The sequence below is a fragment of the Carcharhinus amblyrhynchos genome, chromosome 10 (genome assembly GCF_965287045.1).
Source record: "Carcharhinus amblyrhynchos chromosome 10, sCarAmb.v2.hapA, whole genome shotgun sequence".
Lineage (NCBI taxonomy): Eukaryota > Metazoa > Chordata > Chondrichthyes > Carcharhiniformes > Carcharhinidae > Carcharhinus > Carcharhinus amblyrhynchos.
In genome coordinates this window covers 48,135,964-48,148,369 of record NC_137333.1, presented here as the reverse complement: position 1 = coordinate 48,148,369, position 12,406 = coordinate 48,135,964, and the positions used below count along the sequence as shown (strand labels likewise).

Genomic DNA, 12,406 nt, shown 5'->3' with positions numbered 1-12,406 from the left:
TCTTTCATGTGTGAGAAGAAACCAGAGCACCCAGAGGAAACCCACATAGACACGGGAAGAATGTGCAAACTCCACACAGTCACCCGAGGCCGGAATTGAACTCAGGTCCCTGGCACTGTGGGACAGCAATGCTTGTCACTGTGCCACCCATGGAGAGTCATGCATAGCAGCCCAACAAGTGGATATTGTCTCTCGCCAATGGCCTGAATGACATGGCCGATACCTTGCAAAGTATGAACTAAAAAAAACATTGATGACTGAATGCACACTTTACTCTGTCCAAATGCTGTCCCCTGTGGAACAGCTCTTGCATATGGTTCCTCTGACAGAGCTGTACACTCTATCTCCACCCCCAATAACCAGGATAAGTGGGGCAATTTTTAGCAGTAACTTCACAGGCTCCAATGCCCAGGGAGTATGCCCAATCCATCACGCAAACCAGCCTCCCATCCATTGACTCTGTCTGCACTTCAGTAAAGCAGCCAGCATAATTAAGGACCCCACACACCCCAGACATTCCCTCTTTCTCCTTCTTCCGTCAGGGAAAAGATACATAAGTCTGAGGTTTCATACCAACCAACTCAAGAGCAGCTTCTTCCCTCCTGCTGTCAGACTTTTGAGTGGATCTGCCTTGCATTAAGTTGATCTTTCTCTACACCCTAGCTATGATATAACACTACATTCTGCACTCTCTCGTTTCCTTCTCTATGAATGGTATGCTTTGCCTGTATAGTGCACAAGAAACAATACTTTTCACTGTATGTTAATACATGACAATAATAAATCAAATCAAAGTCACAATTTTTGAGTATTTTTGGCTGCACTTATCCCAGCAAATGAAGTATTCCATAATACTTGTGATTTGTGCCTTGTAGATGATGGGCAGGCTTTCATGTCTTCCCTCCAGACACAGCTATCAATAAAAATAAATAACTCCATAGACAGTCTGAGGATGTCATTGAGACTGACTGGTTGAAATTGATTCGATGAGCTAAAAATATTGGTAATGATAACAGCAGCTTAATAGCATTGTAGGTGTTCCAGCTCAGATGGACTACAGTAGTGAAGGAAGATGGCTCACCATCTCTTTCTCAAGGGCAATTATAGATCAGCTACAAATTCTTGTCTTGCCAGAGATATTCACACCTCATGAAAAAAACATAATCCACAGGATGTTAGGAATTGTTAAATAAGGGACAGAATTCTCTTTACAAGCCTGAGGCAGGTTTGGTGGTAGGCAGACATGGAGAATCTGACAGGAGCCAGGAAGTCATAAACTCACTGGTGTAAAATCCCATTGCAATTCTCCCTTTGGCGGGTTAATGGTGGATCACTGTTCCCACTGGCTGGTGGCACAAACATCACTTGTATTCATTTGAATCTCATGAATACTCATTAAAACAGTTGCCCAATAGCAGTCCATCAGGCCTATTGCATGATGCCAGCTGGAATTACATTGGCATCAACCCCAATTATTATTTAGTGGGATGCACAAGGCAGTCCTCAGTTTTCCAGTGACTTCGGGGTGAGGGCAACAAAGTCTTTCTATCAGAGCGCTGCTCTGCTCCTGATGCACTGTACACCACTTTGCTGGGGCAGACCGGATCCTGCCTCTGTTTCCATGCCGAGCTGCTCTTCATGGACAGCACAGTGCTGCTGGGCCCATGGACCTCCTGTGATACACAGGTGGAGCAGTACTTTGCCAGGACTGGGCAGCATGAGGCACAGTGGTTAGTACTGCTGTCTCACAGGAATCTGGGTTCAATTCTCAGCTTGGGTCACTGTTTGTGATTAGTCTGCATGTTCTCCCCGTGTCTCTGTGGGCTTCTTCCGGGTACTCTGGTTTCTTCTCACAGTCCAAAAGACGTGATGGTTAGGTGCATTGGCCATGCTAAATTCTCCCCCAGTGTACTCGAACAGGCATCGGAGTGTGGTGATTAGGGAATTTTCACAGTAACTTCATTGCAGTGTTAATGTAAACCTACTTGTGACACTAAAAAAACTTAAACTTACAGGGGTCTCCTTGACCCTGCTGTCACACAGCAGTGTCTACCTGGGCAGCACTTTGCTATAGGATTCATGCTGCCATTGTAACTAAGGTCCAAATTTCAACTGGGGTGGGGGATTTGGTGAGGCCTAGTAAAGACAGGGAGGTAATGTGAAGGGAAGGCTGTGAAAGGGGTGGGGGATCGGGCTCCTGATAGCAGGCAGATGGGTAAGCAGGTGGATGGAGAATGTGAACAATGGAAGACAGAGAATAGGTAGGAAGCTGACAAGACTACATGGAAAGCTCATTCACAAGGGGGTCAAAGAGGTAACACATCATTTGAAAGGATGGATGAAGTTCTGATGCAGTGGGTAGAGGTCCACATGGGGTATGGGCTCAGAGGGAGCTGGGTGAATTGAGGAACTGACTACTTCCTGAGGCTGCTATCCTTTTCCCTCTGGGTTCCTGACATCCTGAATAGTCTGGTGAAGACAGGTAGGTTGGAGACAATGACATGAGTATGCTGGACTAGTGTTTAAATATAGCTCCGGGACTTTCAACTCCATTCACTGAGGGTTGGCGGACGAATCAGCTGCTAACCTGTCAGGAGAGTCGGAAGGGAACTCACCCGTGCATAATAAACACAGTTCCAAGTGCTGAATCTGGTGCAGGATCCTACTATTCTGGTCAGTGGTTCAGGTGCCACCGAAGCTGCCCACCACTACACTACAATTCTGCCCAAGGTGAGTAAGGACCAATTAAGTTGATGGTATAGCTTGGAATTAAAAACCAAGTTAGCACGTTTCTGGAAAGATCGATATGTAAACTTGGAAAAATAATGCTTATGTACTAATGAAGGACTAGAGTCTTTTTTTTGGTTTACAAAGGAAGCCATTTAACGCATGGTTTTGTTGTTTGCAGGTTATACACCCAAAGTAAACCATATTGTGGGTAATGGTTAATAATTTATATAAACAAAGTTAAGGAGGTAAATCAAGAGTAAAATACTGTAGATGCTGGAAATGTGAAATAAAAGCAGAAAATGCTGGAAATATTCGGCATTTGTTCTGATGTAAGATTATTGACATGAAACAATAACTCTGTGTCTCTCTCTACAGATGCTGCCAGATCTGCTGAATATTTCCTGCTTTTTATGTTTTTCTTTAAGAAAATAACTGTTGTGAAATGAGGAATGCTCATTCAGGAGGGATGATTACTAGATCAACATTTGGATTTAAAGTGATTCCAAACAAGGAAAGTTAGGGGCATTAAACACACTGGGTATCAGTCGGCTACTTGTGTTTAAAAAAACAATTCACATACTTCTAATTGGATGGTGCAGTAGTTAGTACTGCTGCCTCACAGCGCCAGGGACCTGGGTTCAATTCCAATGTGGGTGACAGTCTAAGTGGAATTTGCACAATTCTCCCCATGACTGCATGGATTTCCTCCAGTTTCTTCCAACAGTCTGAAAAATGTGCTGGTTACATGCATTGGCTATGCTAAATTCTCCCTCTGTGTACCCGAACAGGCGCCGGAATATGGAGACAAGGGGATTTTCACAGTAACTTCATTGCAGTGTTAATGTGCACCTACTTGTGACACTAATAAATATGTATTTTATTTTTTATTTATTTTAATCATTAGTTTGAGACAAGATATTTCTCTCAGTTACTCCTTGCATCCAGTAGAGAAACTGAAGCGGGAAGGTCCTGGATTGATTCCCCACACCGAACTGTATGGAAACTTTATTTCCCCTCAGTATTGGCAGCCCACAAACATTTATTACAAAACTGACCCTATTATGATAATCATGTTTCTATGAGCACATTAATACAACCACCTGTCTTCCAAAGTGCAAAATATTTATGCTGTCTTTTCCTTCAACAGAATTTGAAGATATATTGCTTAACACCATGTAAGTGATCCAGGTGTGAATGTGAATTCCTGAACAGGGGTAAGATCAAGTGTAGGAAATAACAAATGCATATGTGACCATTTATTCATGCAGTTGCAAGATAAGGGAAAAGATCTGATGGGGTTACGTGCTTTTATTGTGGAGATTTCAGGGATGCAGCACAGATGTTTTGAGTCATTATATCCATTCCCATAGATTTCCTACTGATCATTACTCTACCATCAAGCTGCAGTTTGCAAGAACTACAAGCTTAATGTGTCCACTGATAAATCTAAAAAAAATTATGTAATATTTTCAGTGATAAACATTTCTCATACCTACTCAGTTTTAGCTTTAATGATCTATTTATCTTGTTTGGATTGTATTGGGCTGTTTTGGATTTCAATTCACCTTCTTTAATACAGCATTTAAGAAAATGAACTGTAACCATGATCTAATAAAATCATCATCTGTGCCTCATTTGTAAGCTCTGTGATAGACAAACATTTATTGTAATTATGTTGCAACACTAAAAAAAAGACATTTCTAATTATGAGATCTTACAAAAGCAAATATATTTGAAATTTTCCAAAAATATTTTACACGAAAGTCTTCTAAATACATTAATTCATTTTAAATGTCAGATATGGTGCACTTCATCTGCAACAATGCACTATTTGTCATCATATTACAGAGATCTGTAACACAAACTAATCAGGCAGATCGACAATACATAGCATGATTGTGGTGAATTGGCTTATCCTTGAGTTCTAACATATCGTCAAGTTAAAAGTAAATGTGTAATAGACTATTACAGGCAAACAATTAAGTTATCTACCAGTGCCCTCAAATAATAAAGTCATGGGGAATGAACCAGAAGAAACAAATCATTCTGGACTACATCAGTATTTTCTTAGTCTGACATGAAATAATACAATATATTAAACCTAGCTATACAACTGTTGAAGGCGGATAATATTAAGTCACCAGAGATACACAACTAATGAAGCATTCATAAAAAAGAAAGTACAAGAATGTGAAAACTATTCAGGTGGATTCAAAAGTTGCAATATCTTACATTTCTAATGACATCTTATTAAATTTAGTATTTATTTTGATAATTAGATGTGTACCAAAAATTGTAATACATTACAATATAAGACTCTTCTAATGGGTCTACGCCGCTGTGCTCTGAAACAGGAATATATGCTGCTGTGATTGACCATAATGATAACTTGCCACCTACAGTTATGGTAATACCTTCTCTTGTGCAGATGGCTCACAGGATGGTTTGAATTATATTGCTTTTCTATACGCCTACAATTGAACATATTGGAATACATATATGATTCATTCTGTGCTGACTGCAGTCCTGACAGAACTATTGAATTCAATTTTATAAGCTTTCTCGAAAAGTGCATACCACTGCTGAGAGTTAACTATGATTCAGCCAAAATATGTAAAACAAGCTTCCATTTTCACATCTATGAAATATCAATTTTATGTGATAATGATGTGAAAAATCAAAATCACTATCAGAAATTATGCCACACTGTTCAGGAATTCTGCATATTCTGCACTGTTCAGGAAATTATGCATACTGTTTATCTTATCAAGTGCTAGAAAATTAATGATCTTGGAACCGACTTATACCTGATAGCTATCATTCAGTGTGTAATGTTAATGAATTTCAATTTGATTTGTTTTCTCATTCACATGATTGGCCTTAGTAACACTGAAACTAATAGATAATCTTGCCACCTTGGTTTAGCAATGCTGGGTTAAAATTCTTACAACAAAGCGACTCCAATATAATTTCATTCCAGTGATGTAGCTTCAAAAAGGATAGACTTTCTGGTACGCCACCACTGCAAATTGGACAGGAGTGCAATGCAAGACTCAGAAAATAGGCTAGATCCAAATACATTTCAAGAGGTATTGTCTAAGGTAGAAGACTGGGGCTTTCAAACATCGCTTTACCCCTGAAACTTTTTGTCACATGGGGCAGTGATCCAGCTGAAGTTGGGCTGGATCTCAATGGCTGTACCACCATAGCTAAAACATATACAGTCCTGTCTCAGAATGACAGTATGTCTGATCCCAGCCTACCTCCTAATCCAATACGTGTCCATAGTCACTGAGGTAACTTTCTGTCGGAGCACCAGATTAGCTAAAAGCATAGCTAAGGCAGGCGGTAGGGATTTGAATAAGGATGCTCTCTCATTTTACAGTTTATTCTGAATTGTAACAGAAGAACACAAGAAATAGGAGGAGTTGACCATAAGACCTGTTGAGCCAGCTCTGGCATTCAGTATAATCATGGCTGATCTTGGGGTTCAACTCCGCTTACTTCCCACTTCCCATATCCTTCGATTCTCTGAGAATTCCCAGCCTTAAATGTTTGCAATGATGGAGCATCAGCAACCTTCTGAGATGGAGAATTCCAAAGATTCACAACCTTTGAATGAACTAATTTCTCATTTCAACTCGAAATGATTGGCTGCTTAATGCTGGGACAATGCCCCATGTTTTATATTCCCTGGCCAGTGAAAGAAAATCTCTTAACATCTATGCTATCAAACCCCTTCAAAATCTTGTGTTTCAATGAGATCACCTCTCATTCTTCTAAATGCCAGAGAATATAGGCCTAATTTATTCAACTTTTTATCATAGAATAACCCCTTCACCTCAGGGACCGATGCAGTGAACTTTCGCTGTATCCCCGCCAATGCAAATATATCCTTAAAATATGGAGACCAAAACTGGCCAGAATACTCCAGGTGTGGTCTCACCAAAACCCGCACAATTATTGCATGACTTCTTTATTCTTTTACTCCAATCCCTTTGCAATAAGGGTCAACATGCCATTTACTTTCCTAATTGCTTGCTGCACCCATATGCTGTGTTCCTTGTACAAGAAGTCCAAATGTTTATTTGAACATTTACACATTTCACGATATTCTGCTTTCTATTCGTATAACCAAAGTGAATAACTTCACATTTCCCTACATTATACTACATTTGCCAACGTCCACCTTGTTGCCCACTCATTTTATCTGTCTATATCTCTCTACATGCCACTGCAATAGTCATAGCCTGCCAACTTGAGATTATTATAGAATTATAGAAACCCTACCATGCAGAAGCAGGCCATTTGGCCCATCAAATCTGCACCGACCATAAACCCACCCAGGCCCTACTCCCCTATCCCTACATATTTACCCGCTAATCCCTCTAACCTACCCATCTCATGACTCTAAGGGACAATTTTAGCATGGCCAATCAACCTGACCCGCACATCTTTGGACTGTGGGAGGAAATGGGAACACCCGGAGGAAACCCACGCTCTGTTTATGACCACTCTCTGCTTCCTATTTATTAACCAATCTTCTATCCACGATAGTACATTACCCACAACTTGTTCATGCACAAAGCATACTAGGTCCAGAGAATCGCAGGGGAGGGGCATGGTTAGCAACAGCAAGAACTACTTTTGGGAATCTCCCAGCCCTTGCATGCCCTCCCAGCCCTCACTGTGCCTGAACATATTTAAATAATCACTTAAATATGCAGGGTCAGTTTGGAGCCAGGTTCTCTTGACACCAGCAATTCTCTGACCCTCGGGTACAGCAGGAACCCGATGTGAGTTGCTATTGGTGAATCACTCCACGAACGGAGACCAATCATGATGGCCAAATGGGAGTAGGAGAGGGAAGTGTGGTTGGGTGCTTGCAGACTATTGAAACCCCTCGCTGGTCAAGGAAATGGCTGGCTAGTGCCCTGGCACCTGGTTCTTGAAGCAGGAATGGGAGCCTGGGGTTGCCTGAGGTGGGGGCCTAAAATGGGGGGGGAGCTCTTAAAGGGAGGGTGCCAATGAGGGAGGGAGAGTATGTGGGGTTTGTCAGATTTGAGCCTTAAAATTCTTCAATACTTTTTGTCTATTGCCATTAATGACCTCCCTCTTTTAATCTCTAGGTTACCCTCAATTTACGCTATGCATAAAGTGTCTTTTATAGTGAAGACAGACAAAATGCCTGTCATTTCCGCGCTCCATATGATAATTTCTTCTGTCTCTGCTTCTAAAGTACCAATGTTTACATTAACTATTCTCTTTTTAAATACTCATAAAAACTCTTACAATTTGTTTTTATGCTTCTGATTAGTTTACGTTCATTCTATTTTTTTTCCCATTCTGTCAATGTTTTAGTGGTCCTTTGATGATTTCTAAAACAATCCAAATCCTCAGACTTGCTATCATTCTTTTCAACATCATAAGCCTTTTCTTTTAATCAAAACTATTCTCAACTTCCTTTATGAGCCACAGATGGGTTTTTCTTGCTGAGTTTTTGTTCGCTAATTGAAATGCATTTTTGTTGAATATCTTGGTTTTCTTAAACGTTTCCTGCTGTTTACTTACTGCTGTTGTTTTTAGTCTATTTACCAATTAACATTAGCCAATTTTCCTCATATATATTTAACTGACTTTTCGTTTACGTTTAAGATACTTGTTTATAATTAGGGTATGTCACCTTCAAATGTAAAAAATCTGACAACACCAGGTTTCAGTCCAACCGATTTATTTGATAGTAAACTCACTAGCTTTTGGGTTAGCCCCTTCATCACGTGAATGGAGAGTTCTGGCCTCAGACAGAGCATATAAAGCACAGACAGACCCGAAAGCTAGTGAGTTTACTATCAAATAAATCGGTTGGACTGAAACCTGGTGTTGTCAGACTTTTTACTGTGTTTACCCCGGTCCAAAGCCGGCATATCCACATCATGACCTTCAAATGTAAAATGGAATTCAATGAGATTATGATTACTATTTCCCAGTGGATCTTTTACTATGACATTACTTATTAACCCAGCTTCATCCCTTGTCAGTTCCACTGTTTTTGCAACCTCTGTTTCAAGCTCCCAATTGTTTGCTCAATCAGTGTTCTGTTTAGGAGTGTCAATGACAGTAACATTCTTCTGTCTTTGTGGCAACACCAGAGTTCCTGGAGTTGAGACAGTGGAGGTCCTTCCTGTTCATGTAAATTCCAGCTCCTTTACATGGAGTATATACATTCATACGGGTTTAGGTAATTATATCCTGCACCTGGAGAAATCCTGTATCTTGGTTAATTCTAGAGCACTGGTTTCCTACTCTCCACCAAGGAGAATAATAAATTTGGTTTATTTAATCCAAAGAGCATTAGTCACTTGCTTAATGATGCAATGCAATGCAAATTGACGAATGATATTAGTGGTATTTGTCACAGATTGCAATGATTCTGAGCACAGATGTTTGGAGTTACAAGCATTGAGATAATTACCTCTTGCAGGCTGTATTTGGTGCTAATGACATAGTACTGTCACAGGATTTCTGGTGAAGCAAAGCCACTGGACATCCTTTATCATAGATAAGACCCTCTGTTCCTGTAGACTGAGCATGGTGTAAGACCTCCTTTCTCCTCCACCCCTGTATATACATCTTCTCCAGCTGCTGTTGGTCTCAGCACATTGGTCCATTCCACTAATCTTCTTACAGCCCCAATGGCAGATTGAACCACATACTCGTGCTGGAAGGGCAATTTTCCTCACCAGCCCCAGAGATTGTTCTGCAGCTCCAGAACTAACACTCCACAATTTGAGATCTTTACTAGAGTAGTCAAAATAGGCAGAAATGGGCCTAGAAGTCCTCAGGAATCTAAACTCTAACCAATGACTTACCTGAATGAAACTGAGAATCTATTTAAATATCTCTGGTGCAGTGTTCTTCCTAATTGCTGTGAATTGGTTTTATAATGAACAAATACAATGCTTCAGTTCAATATAGCAGAATGTGTGACAATCACTAATGAATGTTATCTATAAAAATGTCATACATTGAATTCTTTAGTAGGTGGATTATCTTATTTCTAAACTATCTAAATTTGACTGTCATTAGATATCAGAAAGTTCCACACACATAAATATGTTTTTCCCTTACTAAGGTCAGACTATCTTGCTAATTTAGGAAGGAAGTATTTAAATCTATTACAATTCCCCAGGTGTCAGAATTTTCAATGTGTCAGAATCTCAACTTCTATATAACTACATTATGGAGTGTAACATTTTTGCTGTTAGAAATGTTATAATTATATTCAGAAATCTACATTTTGCTGGCTTCCTTTTGCATAGTAAACCCTCTCTTAATAAATTACCTTTTGGAACAATGAGGACCAGTTTGTTACAAAGAGGATTTTATATAGATTACAAATTAATGAAGAAACCATTCATTTCTGTTTCATATTAAAAAATGAGAGCTCAAAGAATGGCAACGATTGTGCTTGTTTTAATAGCTCCCTTCCAATATTCCTGTTTTTGTTATCTTCAAACCTCCTTCAGGTGTTTGGGTGGGACATGCGAAGGACTTGTGAGTGTCATCAATGTTAGCAACATAAGATGCAACACAATGCCTTGATGATTCCCACTTTTGCTCCTCCCCCTCTTCCTCCCACTATAACGTCAGAGCCATTATTGCATGTCCATCTTGAGATCCAAGTGAGAATTTGAAAACTTTCCAATTGGTAATATTCAAATCCAAAGCTTGAAATCAAGCCTCAGGCGGAGAACTGGAATTCAGCAAGTTTCAATTGGAATTGCTGGGTTGACAGCACGTCAGCTTTGAGTTCATGACAAATATATGGAGGCTACTGAATAGAACCAGATCTCATTTGTTGCCAAATTGCATTTGAAAGTTTATTTTGGGGACATTAGGCAGTGGAGGAGGTAAGCAGAGCACATTTGAAGTGATACAAAATCTTACCCATATTAATCTTTTTCAGTTCACCAGTTAATTCAGACTGGGTTGACTGTTCTGCTGTTATACCAATGCTCTGAAGGGACTGGCATTGTATAGATTAGTTCATTGAATGACAGAACTAGGGGACTGTAATGGTCTTGCAAGAACACTGTCAAGTCACTACATCCCATTTTCTATATTTAAATCTATGTGTTTTTGTATTATACATGACTTAAATCACAATGAATAAAACAATGAGATACAAGCACAGAGATGAAATCTATCATGTACCGTACCAAGGAATGTTACTACATTGATTCATTTTTACAACTCACTAACTCTAAGGTTTCTAATCTCAGCACAACCTAAGAGAGGTGCTAAGCAGGAGGAAGACATTTCCCCACAAGGAGTGAGGAATACTGGACTGCAAATCAATCTATGTCACCCATCTATATTTTATAATGGCCACACAGCAGCAATGTCAGAGTGGGAGAGGAGGCAAAAAGTACATGTTAAGAAAGAAAGAGAGCCCATTGTATGAATATTTTCAAAACAAACAAAGAATTTACAAGGCAGTCAAAACCAGATTCTCAGATGTCTGCTTAATACTCAATGTAATATTTCCATTTTCACTTCATTGTTATATAAAAGACATAGTTGTAAATCATTTCCACAATTCCTCTAAAGGTAGTAGCCCTAAAGCACCTATAGCTCATGAGCTTGAACTATTAGCCCAAGAGTTCAATACAGTAGAGTTGAAGTTGAGGGAAGGATCAGAGGTTGATTTAATTATTGATGCTGTCTCTGGGTAGATGATCTCCACAATAGTCACATATGTTCCAGTCAAGAAGCCAATGATTCCTATCAGTGCTATAAAGATGTCCTTTAGGAGCAACCAGAGAGAGATTCCTTCTCCAGAAAAAGTGATGATCTCCAGCAATGGGGGGAAGATGAGGGCCAAAGCACTGCTGCTGACTGCTCCAACAAATGCAATGACTAAATCAAGACGCGGAATTAAGATTGCTGTGGCACCTAGGTGAAAAACAGAAAAGGTACACAGAATTTAATCAAAAGACATTAAACGTAATCACTCTATTTTCAGATATTTATTATCCTTGATTCTAGATACGTAATAAAGTACTCAAGATTCTAAAGCCTCGTGAGTGCTTCATACATTTGAAATAAAGGGCACAGATGCTTTAGACAATAAGTTTAAATGACAAACAACATGTAGGTTCATGTTAGTATTTGAAGTATTTATGATTTCCATAAAATTTAATTGTGATTATTTTTGTCAATATTTTGTTACCAAAGATTTTCATATGTTAGTAATAAACTATTTTAATGACAACTGCAGTAAAAGAACTTGTGAATTCACTGAAATGTTTCCATTGATTGCTTTACTTTACAAAGTACTGACCACATCAAACAAAATCTGTATCAATGACAGTGCTGGGGAAGCTGATTGAAACAAGACAACACCATAAAAAGCAGAGACAAGGGTACAACTAACTGATCTTTGTGAGGAATGCATAGTTCAATACTGAAAACACAATCTTTTCAGTAAAACGCACAGCCGTCTTTTCTTTGAGGAAGAAGGTTTCAGCATTTTGTTTACTCCCTTGTCTCCATCTTCTGCTCTATATGTCAGTTAACTGTATGAAATGTTCAGTTCTTACCTGGCATTGCATATTGCTCATAGCTGTCATTTATTACTGTTCTTTGGTGTTTTCTAGTTTTTTTTAAATAAGGC

The 12,406-nt window shown here is 39.4% G+C and overlaps 1 protein-coding gene across 5 annotated transcripts in view; it reads right to left on the bottom strand.

Annotated features, from left to right (window-relative positions):
* Nucleotides 1-4,412: 4,412 nt before the first annotated feature.
* The window catches only part of LOC145348920 (neutral amino acid uniporter 4-like), a 345,734-nt gene continuing 337,740 nt past the window's right edge, over nt 4,413-12,406 (bottom strand). For all 5 annotated transcript variants that reach the window (XM_080196997.1, XM_080196995.1, XM_080196996.1 and 2 more), the window contains one exon: nt 4,413-11,685. In XM_080196997.1, coding sequence (XP_080053123.1) covers nt 11,366-11,685 — 320 coding nt within the window. In that variant the 3' untranslated portion in view covers nt 4,413-11,365. The remainder of the gene's footprint in view (nt 11,686-12,406) is intronic.